General features: G+C 46.6%; 1 protein-coding gene across 2 annotated transcripts in view; it reads right to left on the bottom strand.

Annotated features, from left to right (window-relative positions):
• The window catches only part of AUH (AU RNA binding methylglutaconyl-CoA hydratase), a 162,457-nt gene extending 146,239 nt beyond the window's left edge, over positions 1-16,218 (bottom strand). For both annotated transcript variants that reach the window (XM_004581135.3, XM_058672893.1), the window contains exons 1-3: positions 15,928-16,218; positions 482-549; positions 282-369 (exon numbers count right to left, since the gene is read on the bottom strand). In XM_004581135.3, the coding sequence (XP_004581192.2) occupies positions 282-369; positions 482-549; positions 15,928-16,177 (406 nt within the window). In that variant the 5' untranslated portion in view covers positions 16,178-16,218. The remainder of the gene's footprint in view (positions 1-281; positions 370-481; positions 550-15,927) is intronic.
• Between the last annotated feature and the right edge of the window lie 308 nt (positions 16,219-16,526).

Below are 16,526 nucleotides of genomic sequence, written 5' to 3'. Positions count from 1 at the left end.
TGTTTTCAAGGTAATGAGTAAGTACAGAACACAACACTATAAAAAGAGACCCAGGTTTTCCTCCCTAGCTAATGTTTCATAAATATCATCCATGCTCTATAAGCAAATTTTCCAAGTATTTTCAACTTGTAAAACAACCCACATTTTGCAGAACTTTCTAATACTGACAAAGAAGAGCTGATAACGGATGTCAAACCATAGAACGTTTTAATGGAAAATTGGACATTTTTGAGGAAACAATAAATGGTAATCTAATTTTGTAATAAGAGTCATTTACATACCAGCACAGAAGATCCCTGGGACTTCACTCCTGATAATTACAGTCCGCACTTTCTTATCAGATTTTAAAGAATCCACAGCTTTCGACAGCTAAACCAAAACAGGGAGGGTAGGGAAGGAAAGGAAAAGACAGAATCAATTTCAGGTAGGTATCAACACTGTCTCTTCACATTAGAAACAGACATTTAACCTTCACACTCACCATCTTAACCAGATTTTTACTGAGTGCATTTTTGCCGTAGGCTCTGTTGATCCCAAGCACCACAATTCCTAGGGAAGGGGAGAGAAGGACGCATGCGCTTGAGTTAGTCAGGTATTCAGAGAACAGACTCCACAGCACAGCTCTAGTCAGCCTGGGACCCACAAAGCCACCACCTCACGGAGGGAGGAGGGCCCCTTCTCCCTCCTCAGTCTGGCAACCTTTCTTAGGACAAGCCTATCCTTAAAGAACACAGTATCTGCAACATTTATAGAAGTAACCTGGTGTTTAACAGTCACAGCTTTCCTTCAACTTTTCCATGGTGAACTTCATGATATAAGGTCCCTTTCAGTCTCTCTGTCCTTATGTATTACCCAAGTCATAAGCAAACATTTCACTAGGTTTTACATCACTCTATCAGACTGACTAAACGGAAGGCCACACTTAGTAAAAACCCCAAATTCTAAGACACTAAAATGTGGTTTCATCATCCTCAAATATACACTGTACTGAAGTAATGACTGGCAAAACCTTATCACCAAGATGTATTACATGACCTGCTTTCAGCTAGTAGGCCAGCTGTTACTAGCTTGTTTCCTGTTTCTGTCATAACCACACAGCTTTCAGGATTTCCATCACTCCTGACTTTGTCCCACACACTTACCCTGCAGCACTTCCACTTACAAGTGCAGTCTGCAGTCTGAACTCAGTGTCTAAAGAAGAAACCTCACCACTCTCTTAGAAAACCTAGCTTTCCCTCCTATTCCTCTAATTGTTATCAGAAACCATCTTCTAAATCTAGATTCTCATTCCAACTGCTACACTCATTCCTGTATATGGAATTCACCTGATGTTTAAAATCCTTTCACTATTTCATTCAAAAACCTGCCTGAATTCAAAGACCTTAATTTGACATGCAAAGTTCTTTCTCACCTACTCAGCCCTCTTATCCCTGAGCAGTGCAAATTCTCAACTTGTAGCAGAGTTTCTGCTGTTTGCTTCCCTGAGCCCGGGTGGGCACATTCCTTATTCGAAACTGGAATAGACTGAAGACAACAACACGTACCCAACGCTGTTCTGTGCAAGCAACTGTGTGAACTAATTTTTAAAGGAAACTGCAATAAATCCCAAGTCCGAATAAAATAAATTGGCAAAAATTCCATATGATCTCATTATGGAAAAAAAGCAGGAAGGAGAACTGGTTTCTATGGCAGGCTCTTGCACAAAACCAGTGCACCACCTTGGGTGGATTCCAATATTGAACACTCGCAGCTCAGGCTCCGATGTGGCTCCCAGCGCTTTACAAGCATGAACTCACGTAATCTTTCGCCGTGAGGTGAAGGGATAAACTGAGCCCTGGAGAGCTTAAATACCAACTGCAGCTACTGAGCAGCAGTCTGACTATACTACAAAATGAAAGTTTCCTCAAGGATAAAATTAACCAGCAAAGACCGCACGTCATTCACTCAAATGTACCTCATGTGCATCACGGGGCTCAGCCCTCAAGGAACCAGAGTCCAGGAGGGAAAGACAACATTAACAATCATTACAACGTACAACCAAAATGTCTTAAGTGCTACACACAGTGTTACAGCACTGTAGCCCTAGCTGGCAATGTCTGCGGACAAGGGGAAATAGCCAGGGAAAGCTTATTTACAACAAAGCCACTTGGGCTGAGACAAGAAAGATGAGGACTTCAAGATGGGAGTGAGGAAAGATGGTGGAACTCCGGTCCACACCTAGTGCCATCCCAAGGGAAAAGAGTGGTCCATGAGAGACGACAGGTTAGCGCATGCCAGCATCCTGCAGGTGCTGCTTCAAACTCTGCCCTTCATCCTAAAGGGATTAAGGAGGTATAAACACACACATACACATACAACACTAGGGCTCTGGGAGAAGAGATGGGTAACAGCCTACATTTGAGGCAAATAGGGATTGAAACTTCAAGGTGCGTGCTGCAGTCCAGGAAGGAGGTAACAGGTCTGGGTTGATGCTGGTAGTGGCAGAAATAAAGAGAAGTAAAAGGTTCAAAAGCTTTTCAAGAGGCAAAATTTGAACTGGTTAGTGATGAGCAGAATGACGACTGACTGCATCTGAGAGTGCACACCAGGTTTGTGGTTTCAGAAAATCGCACAAAGGAGATGACAATGAAAACGGACCATCACTAAGACACAGCAATGGTGAGAGTGAGAGTAAAGAGTTGAGTTTTGGGGCCCGGCGGCGTGGCCTAGAGGCTAAAGTCCTCGCCTTGAACGCCCCGGGATCCCATATGGGCGCCAGTTCTAATCCCGGCAGCTCCACTTCCCATCCAGCTCCCTGCTTGTGGCCTGGGAAAGCAGTCGAGGACGGCCCAAAGCTTTGGGACCCTGCACCAGCGTGGGAGACCTGGAAGAGGTTCCTGGTTCCCAGCATCGGATTGGTGCGCACCAGCCCGTTGCGGCTCACTTGGGGAGTGAATCATCGGGTGGAAGATCTTCCTCTCTGTCTCTCCTCTCTGTATATCTGACTTTCCAATAATAATAAAAAAAAATCTTAAAAAAAAAAAAGAGTTGAGTTTTGAAATGCAGTGAATGGTAAGTGCCTTTAGGACTTGCAGCTTGAGAGCCACTGCTCCAGAGAGAGGAAGAGCACAGGCTCTGAGGTCCGCCTGCTGCGGCTGCAATACAGGTCTGCCAGTTCCCAGGCATTTGACCCTGGACAAGTTAAACGGCTCACTCCCAGTTTCCCACTCTGCTGAATACGCTAATAGTCTCAAACTCTCCCGTACTATGAAGATCAAATAATACCCATATCGCTTACAATACAAATACCGCATTAGCACCATTCCTTCTGACTCACACTTCTTTTCCTGTGTTTACACAGGAACCTATGTCACACCAAGGCCAGAGCCTGGGTGCCCTGCACAGACACTCTGCTCTAAGGCTTGGCAGGATGGTGAGTGCATTCCTGATAGGGATACCTGAGGAACACAGCCTCTTTCCAGAGGTTGGGGGTCAGAAAGGTGTTTGGGGAGGAGTCAGACAGCATCACAGGTGTCCTTGGCAAAGTTGCCCAGGTTGAGGGCAGCAACTGTTAATCATCAGAGTACAGCTCCTGGCTGAGGTGTGCCAATCATCAACACCAGCCATCAGCAGCAGCTTCTTGGAGACAGGAGCCCAAGACAATGGCAAGACCTCTGCAGAGGCAATGTGCTCACCAGCGAAGGGGTACAGTGAACCATCACCTTGTCAAGCACAGGATGGGGTCTGCTGATCCTGTTCCCCCAGTAGCCTCTCCAAGGGGCATGCTCAAGAGCCTGTCAAGGATGATGGCCCCTCCTTGGAGCATGTCCCACCCAGTCTCACATGACCACTGCAATCTAGAAGCTGCTCTACTGGCCAGCCTACAACTGCTTTTGCACTGGCACTATCTTTAAATCTTCACCCTTGAGAGATGTCCCAGGAAAAAGTCAATGATCTCAGACTCCTGGGTGGACAGGGAGGCCCAGCTGGACAGGAGCCATGCCTTGTCCTCCACGAGCCCCATGGCCTCAACCCTGACCCTGACCCCCACCATGATGGCGGCCCAGGATGCCACTGCTGAAACTCCCCTGGAAACCGCCACAGCCCTTCATTCCAGCGCACCAGGGCCTCCCAACCTCCTGGGGTCCCGGGATCGTCCGCCATTAGGTGTTCTCTCAGACAAGGAAACACTTCTTTCTCAAGATGAATTTATTTGGGGCCCAGCGTGGTAGCCTAGTAGCTAAAGTCATTGCTTTGCACACCCAGGATCTCATATGGACACAGGTTCTAATCCCAGCAGCCCCGCTTCCCATCCAGCTCCCTGCTTGTGGTCTGGGAAAGCAATAGAGGACAACCCAAAGTCTTGGGACTCTGCACCCATGTGGGAGACCAGGAAGAAGCTCCTGACTCCTGGCTTTGGAGCACTTCAGCTCTGGCCTGTGTGGCCACTTTGAGAGTGAACCAGTGGACAGAAGATCTTATTCTCTGTCTCTCCTCCTCTCTGTATATCTTACTTTCCAATAAAATTGAAATAAATCTTTTAAAAATGAATTTATTTATTTAAAAAGCAAAGCAGCATGGGAGACGGAGCTCTCCCATCCACTGGCTCACTCTCAAAATGGCCACGATATGCTACAATTCTTGGCAGACAACCATGACACCAAAAAAGTAGTTTCATTCCTGCAGGCATGTAGCATAGCAGATCCACATGCCAAAGACAGCCCTGAACAAAGCTGACATGGCCTTACGGCTGCTTTGTCCCCCTTACCTGCTTACACACACTGCAACTGGGTACTTTCACGCTGTAAGATTGCTATAGGGCTACACACGCATACACAGCTACTACTTGTGCCACATTGCCCTTTCTGTGTTCTGGGAGGGCCCTTAACTTTCCCTTTGGAAGTCCCTACCCGCTGTTCAGGGTTAGGCAAAGCCAGGAGCCAGAAACTCCAACGAGGTCCCTCTTAGGGGATAGCACCAGCCCAAGCACTTGGACCACTGGATGCCAACACTGCCAGCAGCCGCCTAACACTCTGTGCCACAGTGCCAGATGTTAGCGTGAAGCTCGGATGGAGTAAGTACTGAAATTCTACCACAGTACATCACAACTATGCCACTGCTGACGTCACAATGAGCATGTGAAGTGTCATCCAGCCGTTCTACCACAATGACTTGCAGCAGTTTTGAAACTATTTTACTACAAAACATCACCCACTGATTTCTCAGGATTATATTCAAGGATCTTTTCCAAAACCAAAAAAATTGATGTGTATGAACAGCTTACCTTATCCACAGAGACTTTACGAAATGCTGTTGAGAACCCCTGGTCTTTCACTCAGCATTCAATGTTACGAATCTGACCATTAGCAGGAAAGTGAGGTCACTTCACACTCTGTGTCCCCACTTTTTTTAACAAGGGTGGAATCAATTAAGTTCCACGAACATTTATTTTTTCATAATTAACAATTCTATTTTTTGCCGGTTAAATCTCTTCCTCTAGGCCAGGGGTGGGGAACTTTCTCTGCCAAGGGCCATTTGGATATTTGTAACATCACTCATGGGTCATAGTCAATGATCAGCTGAGGATTTATCCTTCTGTAGACTCACTGAATTTCGAGTCCTACATGTGGTTGCCTCGGCAGGGCCAAACCAAGCGACTCTGCAGGCCTTAGGAAGCCCGCAGGCCGGACACAGCCCCCTCCTGCTTCAGGGACATGATGTCTTTTCTGCATCTTCTGACCTCGGATTGCGGTCAGTGAAGACAGACCTAGAGGCTCTTTTCCATAAAGTTCTTACACAGATCTTAGAAGGCTACGTGTTGCTCTTCGGAACGTTTATAATTGTACTTCACTTCTAATCTTCTGTTGCAAGTGTATGGACAACTGAGTGACATGTGCTTAGTACTTTCTTCAAATTTCTGCAGTGTTAATAGATTTAATTAGTTGTCCTCTTTAATTCTCTAAGAAAATGATCAGTCAATACCTTGAAATACCGATAGGCGCATTTTCTGATCCAATGTTGCTTTAATTTCTCATTTCCTTCTCTTTGCCACTTTACTTCAGCAACAACTGCAAATCCAGTATAGGACACTTACAAAATAACACATTTCCTTATTTTTGATAATATTTGTGTTATTTCATCACGTGGTTATACTGCTAATTATTTCTTTAAAATCCTCAACAAAATACAAATATCCCTCACTATAAATGAATGGGACCAAAAGTGTTACGGATTTTGGAGTTTTTCAGATTATGGAATGCAATATGCATAAACATGAGTATGCGCTGACGTATCTATGGATGGGACATGAGACTAAACACAAAATCTATAAACATTCCATACATAACTCAGTATTTTCAGTGCATTTATACTGTGGCTGGCACCTTTCACACATGGTATCTGACTTGTTGGTATCACATGACTGCTCAGAAAGTGATTTTGCAGCTAAAATGGATTTTCAGGAAGTGATTCTCTATCCAACGCAGCATCATATTAAAAGGTGCACACATCATGACTTGGTGAGATTTTTAGCCTAGGAATGCAAAAAAAAAAATTCAACATAAAAAATCAGAACAATATGCCACATTAATTAGAATAAAGGAAAAATTTCTTACAACCATCTAATCATCTCAACTGAAAAGCATTTGACAAAACCCAAACTCCTCTGGAGAGTAAATGAACAGCACACACAACAAACTAGTGATACACAGGAAGTTTCCCAATTCAGCATGATAAAGGGCATTTGTGAAAAACCAGCAGCTCAATAAAGAAAACCTAACAATCCTTCCCTGGAGATAAACAGGAAGGAATGCCTGCTTTGACTAGCAGTTCTAGGCAAGCCCATTTGGCAAAGGAAAAATAAAAAAAAGACATCAGATTAGAAAAAAGAAAAAAGGAGGTGGGCATTTGGCACACAGCCCCAAGACACCATCAGAAGGCACCTGTCCCATGCTCGAGTGCCCGGGTGCAGTTTCACTCTCCATTCTACCTTGCTGCGAAGCCAGGATTGCGTCTTCAGTTCCTGGCTTCAACCCGGCCCAGCCCCTCCCATCAGATATATTGTAATAGTGAACAAGCAGATGACAGATCTCTCCGTGAGATCGGCCTGTGTCTATCTGTCCTTTACTGGCTCTCGCTCCTGTATGCTCTCCCTCTCTTGCTCTCAGAAAAGAACACAGTCTTAGGGCCAGCACCGTGGCACAGCACACTAAGCCACCTCCTGTGACACCCACATCTCAAAACCTGGCTGCTGTGCTTCCGATGCAGCCCCCTGCACCCGGAAAAGCTGCAGCAGATGGCCCAGGCTTGGACCCCTGCCACCCAGATAGACTGCGGCCTCCTGGCTTCAGCCTGCTCAAGCTCTGATTACAGCATTTTGTGGACTGAACCGCGGTAAAGAAGATGAATTGATCTCTTTCTCTCTCCCCCCCCCCTTTCTCTGAAATTCTGCTTTTCCAATAAAGAAAAAAAAACCCCACAATCCTATGTAGGAAAAAAAAAATCCCCCAAAAACTCATTAGCAGTAAATGCATTCAGCAAAGTCACAATCCACAAAATGAGATTACAAACATCAACTCTGCTTCTGGGGGGGGGGGGGGTACCACTCTACTGGCTGATCCTCTGACCTGCACACCAGAATCCCATATGGGCACCGGTTCTAATTCGGGCTGTTCCACTTCCCATCCAGCTCCCTGCTTGTGGCCTGGGAAAGCAGTCGGGGATGGCGCAAAGCCTTGGAACTCTGTACCCACGCACAAGACCCAGAAGAAGCTCCTGGCTCCTGGCTTTGGCTCAACTCCAGCCACTGCAGCCACTTGGGCAGTGATCCAGGAGACAGAAAACCTCTCTCTCTCCTTCTCTGTAAATCTGCTTTTCCAGTAAAAATAAATCTTTTTAAAAACTATCTTTCTACATGGTTACAATGAATTCAAACACAAAATTTAAAAATAACTTGATTTGCAACAGCATCAAAAATAATAAGTTCTTTCCAGTTCAGCATGTAAGAAGCTGGAGGTCAGTCCTCAATCCCAAACTGGAAAAATAATAAAACATAACAAAACAGCATCTCTTTTTAGAGTCTTAGATATGTCAGAGAATCTAAGACAGACTATCTGCTGACCCCAAAACTAGAGAGAACAATTAAAAAACACAGAGAAACCATGGGCTGGCTGGGCAGAAACCCACAAGCACAAACCTCCTGCGGGCCTAACGCAGGAGTGAGGAACCGAGGCGTCCAGACGGAGCACTGAGAGCTCTGAAGGAGAAATGCTGACCTCACCGCTGGCTGAGAACAAGCATCTCTGAGCCTGAGACCTCAAGCACAGTGAACAAAGAGAAAGAAGACTAATGGACAGAACTATAGGACGAGTATGAAAGGTGTAACACACACCTACTGAGAATTCCGGGAGGAGAAAAGGGAAAGGAAGAAATCTTTGAAATAACAATGGCTGATGGCTTCCCCAAATTAACACTTCCCCTCTCAGCTAAGATGGAACCAAGCAAGATAAATGCCAAGAAAACAACTTAAGAATTGCATCCAACTTTCCCTCAGAAAACACCAAAACAAGAAGAGAACAGAGTCTGTAGTCAGCTGGGCACCATGCAACAATGTTTTGGTCAAGCAGTGATATTTTATATTGGAGCTGAGAATTCCCCACCACCTGGTAATGACACGGTCATTCACTGTACCACTATCACAACACAAGGCACGACTCACACGTTCTGCAAGTGCTGTAATAAACAAGGCACTGGTTATATAAAAATATACCATATGGGCCCAGCGCGATAGCGTAGTGGTTAAAGTCCTTGCCTTGCATGCGCCGGGATCCCATATGGTCACCGGTTCTAATCCCAGCGGCCCTGCTTCCCATTCAGCTCCCTGCTTCTGGTCTGGGAAAGCAGTCAAGGATGGCCCAAAGCCTTGGGACCCTGCACCCGTATGGGAAACCTGGAAGAAGCTCCTGGTTCCTGGCTTCAGATAGGTACAGCACCAGCCGTTGCGGCTCACTTGGGGAGTGAAACATCGGACGGAAGATCTTCCTCTCTTTCTCTCCTCCTCTCTGTATGTCCGGCCTAGTGGCTAAAGTCCTTGCCTTGTATGCGCAGGGATCCCTATGGGTGCCAGTTCATATCCCAGCTGCTCCACTTCCCATCCAGCTCTCTGCTTGTGGTCTGGGAAAGCAGCAGAGGATGATCCAAGACCTTGGGACTTTGCACCTGTATGGAAACAAACCTAGAAGAAGCTCCTGGCTCCTGGGTTCAGATCAGCTCAGCAGTGGCCATTGCGGCCACCTGGGAAGTGAACCATCAGACAGAAGATCTTCTCTGTCTCTCCTTCTCTCTGTATATCTGCCTTTCCAATAGAAATAAATAAATCTTAAAAGAAAAAACTAGAAACCATTAATAGCAGCTGGAAATGTCAAAATGTTTGGAAATTTAAAGTCTTTTAAATAATGCATAGGTGATAAAAATCAGTCTTAGAAGAAATTTTTTAAATGAAAATATAACTTACAAAAATTTATAGGATACATTAAGAGCGGTGTTTAAAGAAAAAAATGGACCACTGGATGTATCATAATAAAAACATCAGAGATCAATCATCTAGGCTTCCACCATAAAAAACTGGAAAAATTAAAATCAATGTAGGCCGTGGAATTGTACCCTAAAGTTAAAAATAAACTAGGAAAATCAGTTTCTAAATTAACCTTTGAGGCAAATGACATTCTCACCTCTTTCTCACCCTGTCCCACTGGTGTCTCCCTCTACCACAGTCACGGGCAGGTTCCTCACAGCTTAAACAACACCAGCATCTGGACATCCTCTATCACTGAGAAGGCACCATGGCAACACAATACTGAGGTTTCATAGCTAAGCTCCCTCCTGAAACAAACAAACAAAACTTTGTAAAAAAAAATTTAAATTCAAAGTAAGCAAAACAAAAAGAAATAAAATTAAGCAGAAATCAATCCAGCTGAAAACTGGACATCAATGAGAAAATCAGCAAAATCAAAAAAGCTCTTTAAAAACAGCAGTAAGTTGATGAGCCTCTAGTTAGATTTACCATGAAAAAGACAAGAGAATGCAATTAATAATATTTTTTTAAAAATGGTCTAAGGAAGCAAGTTGTCATTCCTTATGGGATCATGAGCCCAATAAAGAAACATGAACAACTCTAGGCTGCTAAATGATCATTTAGATTAAATGGATCAATTCTTTGAAAGAGCCGTTGTACCACAACTCACACAAAAAGAAACAAATGCAGAAGCCTGTATCTGTTTAACAGGTCAAATCAACAAGTAGTAAACAGGGCAGGCATCTGGCACCATGGCTAAGACCACTGCTACCCGACTCAGAGTGCTTGGGTTCAGAGCTAGGATCTGCTCTGGATTCCAGCTTCACGCTGATGGAGACCCTGGGCGGCGGCAGGTGACAGCTCAAGTACCAGGATCCCGGGCACTCCTGTGGGAGAGTGGCTCCAGAATCCAGCATGCCCAGCCAGCCTGACCCAGCCCAGTCACTGCGGGCGCTCAAACAGCCAGGTCAAGCATCCATGCCTCTCTCGCTCTCTCCCTTACTAAAATAATGCATATGTATGTATGTATGTGTGTATATACATATGTATATATATGTGTATGTATATATATATATACTTTCAAACCAATGGCATCAGAATCTGATGATTTTACAGACAAGTCCTACCAAAATAACAAGGAAGAAACAACACCATTTCTCTATACAACGTCTTCCAGAGAATAGGAACACTTTTTTGCTCATTCTGTGAGGTTAGCATTATTCTCATGCCAAAACCAGAGACACTACAAGAAAGAAAAACCAAAGAGCAGTATGTGTCATAAACACAAGTTCAAAAATCCTCAAAATGAGCAAATCAAACCCAACAATGTACAGAAACATATACCACAGGCACGAGGGATTTACTCCAAGTATGCAAGACTGGGTCCATACTTGAAAAATCATTTAATGTACATCAACAGACTAAAGAAAATCGTACGACCATCTCAATAAACTCAGGAAACGCATGTGGCAAGCTTCAGTGAAGAAACTTCAGCAAATGACAAAAAGAAGGGACACTCCACAACTGATAACAGGTATCCACCAAAAAAAAAAAATCACTAATGGTGTCATCATTAATTCTTTCACCTCTCCCCACTCCACGCCTAGAGCAGGAACAAGGAAATGATGCTGGCTTTCAATACTTCTTAGTGTCACTTACTCATCTGTATTTATTTGAATGGTCTACAAACAGAGCTCTTCCACGTGCTGATTTACTTCCCAAATCCCTGTGCCCACAGGGGCGACTGCGTCAGGCTAAGCCCAGGAGCCAGGAACTGCATGCGGTCGGTGTCTGCCACCGAGCTATTTGAATATTTCCCACCTCTCAGGTACATCGACAGAAGAAGGATCAGAAATGGAGGCAGCATGCAATCCCAGGCATCTTGATACCCAAGAGCAGAAGCTTAACACAGGGAAATTAAAGGAGGGGAAAAAAGCATTCAAACTATAAAAACAAAACTAAAACTACCACTATTTATAAATTGCATGTCTTTGCATATGCAAGAACTATTAAGAAGTCCACTTCCCATAATCAGAGACTGGCACTTTGGTGCAGCATGTTAAACTACTGTCTGCAATGTGAGGATCCCCTAGAGGACCACTGGTTCAAGTCCCAGCAACTCCACTATCAATCCAGCATCCTCCTAACACACATGGGAAAGCAGCAGATGATAGCCCAAATACTGTGGGCCTTGCTGTTTGCATCGGGTCCAGGGGAAGCGCCTGGCTGCTAGCTCTGACACAGCACAGTCCCAGCCACGAGGCCACTGCAGTATGAATCAATGGACTGAAGATTGCTTTCTCTCCCTCTTTGTCACTCTGCCTTTCAGATAAGTTAAATAAACCCTTTTTTTCCATCAACAAGCATGTGTGGCATTTTTATTATTATTACCTGAAAGGCAGAGTGACACAGAACAAGGACAAGGCGAGATTGTCCATCTGCTGGTTCACTCCCCAAACGGCCGCAACAGCTAGAGCTGGGCAGGTCGGAAGCCAGGAGTCAGAAGCACTGCGCCATCAGGAGCAGCGTAGAATCTGTACACTGCAAACCATAATGTATTTTGAATGGAAACACATTCCAGGTTTGTAAATTGAATACTTGACATTATTAAGATGGCAGTACTCCACAAACTGAACTACCAGTTTTTCACAGAAATTCACAAGCTGATTCTAAAATTCAAGCGACAATGCAAGAGGTCCCTAGAATAGCAAAAGTGCTTTTGAAAAAAAAAGTTATGATATTCAATTTTAAATTTTACAACAAAGTTGCAGTAATTATCATGTAACTGGCATGAAACAGACATGTAGACCAACGGAACCGAACCTCCAGAAGTAATCCCTTATAGTTATGGTCAAATAAATCTTCCACAAAGGTACCAAGACAATTCAATGATGAAACAAGTACACGCAGCAAATAATGCCAAGATGAGCAAAAGAATGACGTCACCTCACACCACGTAACTCAAAAACGCATCGTAGGCACAAATGTTGCAAACTAAAACTCTTAGCAGAAAATCTAGATGTAAGTCTTTGTGATCCTGGGCTAGGCAAATTTCTCAGGCATGATCTAAAAGTGTAGCAACAACACAAAACAGATAGGATGAACTACATCAAAGCTTAAAATGCTAGTTCTTCAAAATACACTTTCAAAAAAACACAAGACAACGCAGATGATGGGAGAAAAATGCAGGCACACCATTTAACCGATAGAATATATATATAAAGAACTCTTACCACCCAACACTAAAAAGACAAACTATCCAATTTCAAAATGTACAAAGGATCTAAGGGGATGGTTCACCAAAAAACACATGAAACGGGAATTGAGCATGATCTTTCTTGCCTACTGCAAAAACCCACTACAGTAGTCTCTTCTGAATTACCACGGCCGGAGAGGAGCCCTCCGGCACTGCTGGCAGGAAACTCAAGTGCTACAGCCACTTGGGAGAATAACTTGAGAGAAAACGTCCTTCATAAAACTCCCACCAAAATTTCAAACTGGTCTAAGCAGCATCTCTCATAATACCTCCACACACATAGACACACACACACACACACCCCAGAAGCAATGGATGATGAATCAGCAAAAGGTGGTATATGAACACAATGAAACATTATTCAATCATAAAGAGGACTGAAGCTCTGGGAACATGCTTACAAGAATAAACCCTGAAGACAGGCTAAGCAACTGAGGGTTCCAGCAAGTACAGCAAGGCAGGCATAGAAAGAGCAGGGCACAGGTGAGAGGGGAAGGTGGGGCCTGCCACCTGCGAGCCATGAGAGGTTTTCAGCAGAGCAGAGCAGTGAGTCTTAGTCATGACTCGCGGGCAAAGTAGACTGGGAAGGAGAAGGGCAGAACGGCGGATGAGACCTTCACAAGACATGGCCAGCAGCTGCTGCTCTAAAAGTCTGGGTGAGGAGCTGATGTCGTGGTGCAGTGGGTGCGCCGTCCTAGGCCCAGCTACTATGCTTCCGCTCCAGCTCCCAGCTGTAGGCCTGGGAAGATGAAGAATGGGAAGTTGACCCAAATCCTTGGGCCCCTTCACCCACGAGGGAGACCGAATGAAGTTCCTGGCAGCTTCGGCTGGATCCAACTGTGGTCACTGAAGCCATGTGGGGAATGACCCAACAGATGGAAGATCATTCTCTCTTTTTCTCTCCTCTCTCTCCCTCTCTTTCTGTCTCCCCCAACCCTTTCAAATAAATAAATACATCTTTTCAAAAACAATAATAACACTCCGAGTGGGATGGACAACAGTGAAAAAAATAATCACTAAAGAAACTCAGTTGCATCACAACCTCTGCAATAAGTCACAATACATGACCCAGTTAGCAGATGAGCCTCGAGGTGGAGTACCTCCACGCCCACCGGCACGGCTACCAGCCCGGTGTGAGGCTCCTGGGACCCCGGCATAGTGCTCACATTCCTGCCGGCTGCTGAGAACACCAATTTTGGACTGGTCTTGTCTGGGACAAGGCTGCTCCCCTGGTATATCCTCCTGCTCTTCTTCACACTGCTAACAGCTGGCTCCACAGCACAGCACTGCGTAGTAACGTAGTAACGAAGGCGAGGTCTGCCTAGTCATTCTTGTGACCCTGTAACGAGCCTGTAACCTGTAACGAGCCTGTCCTAATCACTGATTCTCACAGGTCAGAAAAACCAAAACCAAAAACGTGTGAATTTACTGAACTACCTTTTCTGTGCCTCCTTTGGCCCATTCAGATCCCAACTGGAAGATTTTTATTTACTCTCAGTTTGCATGCCTTTAAGTTATGAAGTTGCAAAGACAAAACCAACAACAACAAAAGAACAGAATGTGGTGACTACAACTAGCTGTATTCGCAATTCCTTTGCATCACACTGTTGGTACCCCTAATCCAAGTGAAAACTCCAGCATAACCAAGCTTACTCAAGAAACGCGGAATCCACAGGCAGCACTCCAGCTTTTTTGGCTGACAAACTACAGCCAAGTCATCTCTGCCTTACGCTTGTTCTCAGATACACCACGCAAGCCCCCACACCCATGCATGGACCAAGCTCTTGTTCAACTGAAATCATAAATAACAATTAAAAGAACGCATCCTGAGCCCCACACAGTAGCCTAGTGGCTACTTGCACGCTCCGGGATCCCATCGGTGCCGGTTCTAATCCCAGCAGCCCTGCTTCCCATCCAGCTCCCTGCTTGTGGTCTGGGAAAGCAGTCGAGGATGGCCCAAAGCCTTGGGGACCCTGCACCTGCGTGGGAGACACAGAAGAGGCTCCTAGCTCCTGGCTTCGGCTCAGCTCAGCTCCGGCCGTTGCGGCCACTTGAGGAGTGAATCAGCAGATGGAAGATCTTCCTCTCTGTATATCTGACTTTACAATTAAAAAATAAATAAATCTTAAAAAAAAAACAACAACATTCTTTTCCTAGGGGCTAAATCCCAACAGGGAATTGAATCTTCGGGGCAATCCTATGAAGCTGGTGTTATTTGTCCTGCTTCCCACGAGGTGAGTTAAGGCTTTCCCTGGTTGCAACATCTCTGGCTTACGGAAGAATGGCTTGTCCTATCTCACTGGCAAAAGCCTCAGGATATTACAGCCCTTGGCTGTCCCCAGGCCCTTCCAGTCCGCACAGCCTACTAACCACCTGGGCCTCCTCTACGCTAACAGTGGTGTCAAGAGCCCCCAGACTCCCTCATTCTTCACTTCCACTTTTATCACCACAGGTATTCAATAAATGCACGTCCAAACCCGATGACCGGTCCTTTGGGTCAAACCGGGCAAAATACCAGTGTGTGCACCCTCCAGGAACCCAACACTGCAAGGGGAAGCAATCAAGCTGTCTTCCCTACTACTCAGTCCGAATCGCGTGTTTACTGTCTTGCTATACACCTGTCTCTTCCCACTACGGGTGACTCAAGGGCAAGTGCAACATCATCTTGGTACTGGACAGACATCAAGTGTTCAAAATCATTCTCCGGGAATCCCACAGTTGCAACTTTCTCAGCCAAAAGCGGACAGGGGGAAGTGGGACCCTAAAGCCCTAATATCCCCACGGCAGCCTGCTCCATCTCCACCTGGACCCTCTGAGGTAACAGAAAGGCATTACACAACAAGAACAAAACCTGGAAGCAGAAGGCTCGGCCACAGGCAGTGACCTTGGCCCGTCAGGAGCGGAGGGCACACGCTGCATCGCAGCCTCTGGCGCTGAAGCCGGCCCAGTTTAGAGGGAAGCCGCTCTGCACCGGGACACGCTTAGGTCTTCCCAGCCCCAAAGAGGCGCAAAAACCCAACGCCCACAGTGGCCGGAGGTGGGGGCGGGGAGGGGCTCGGCCGGCCGGCGCGTGCAGACGCAGAGACGAACCATCCGCGCCCTGCACCCGCGCCCCTCTCACCTCGGCTCTCCTCCTCCAGGTGCCGCACCCGCAGCTCGTCCTCCGTCTTCACCTCAGAGTTGTAGCCCCTCCTCGGGGCGGCACCCCGGGGTGCAGGTGCCCACAGCGCAGAGCCCCCGAGCCGGCGCGCCCAGGAGCCAGGCAGCCTCAGCCCGGGGCCGAGCTGCGCGCAGCCCGCGGACACCCAGCGGCTGCGGCCGGCCTGCAGAGCGCCCAGAGCCCCCGGGGCCGCCGCCACCGCCGCCGCCATGTTGCGTGTTGACGGCGTGGGCCTGCCGCTGCCCTCCGCCCCCGGCCGGCGCCGACACGCGTGCGCGCACGGCGCCCCGCCCCCGCGGCCACGCCCCCGCCAGGCTGGCCCGCCGAGGGCCGTGCAGCACGGCCCTGGTTGGTGGTCCGTGGGTGCACCTGTTCCCTGCAGCCCCCTGAGCTGACGTGCCCAGTGCACACGGGGAAGGAGTTCTCAAGGCTTTGTGATTCAACGGCATGTATTTCGTAAAAACATCCCAACCAGGGCTCGGCGCGATAGCGTAGTAGTCCTCACCTTACATGCCCCGGGGATCCCATATGGGCGCTGGTTCTTATCCCTGCAGCATCCA

The sequence above is a fragment of the Ochotona princeps genome, chromosome 14, assembly GCF_030435755.1.
Source record: "Ochotona princeps isolate mOchPri1 chromosome 14, mOchPri1.hap1, whole genome shotgun sequence".
In the NCBI taxonomy this organism is placed as follows: domain Eukaryota; kingdom Metazoa; phylum Chordata; class Mammalia; order Lagomorpha; family Ochotonidae; genus Ochotona; species Ochotona princeps.
Note: the sequence above shows the minus strand (reverse complement) of the source record. Positions and strands in the feature narration are given on the sequence as shown.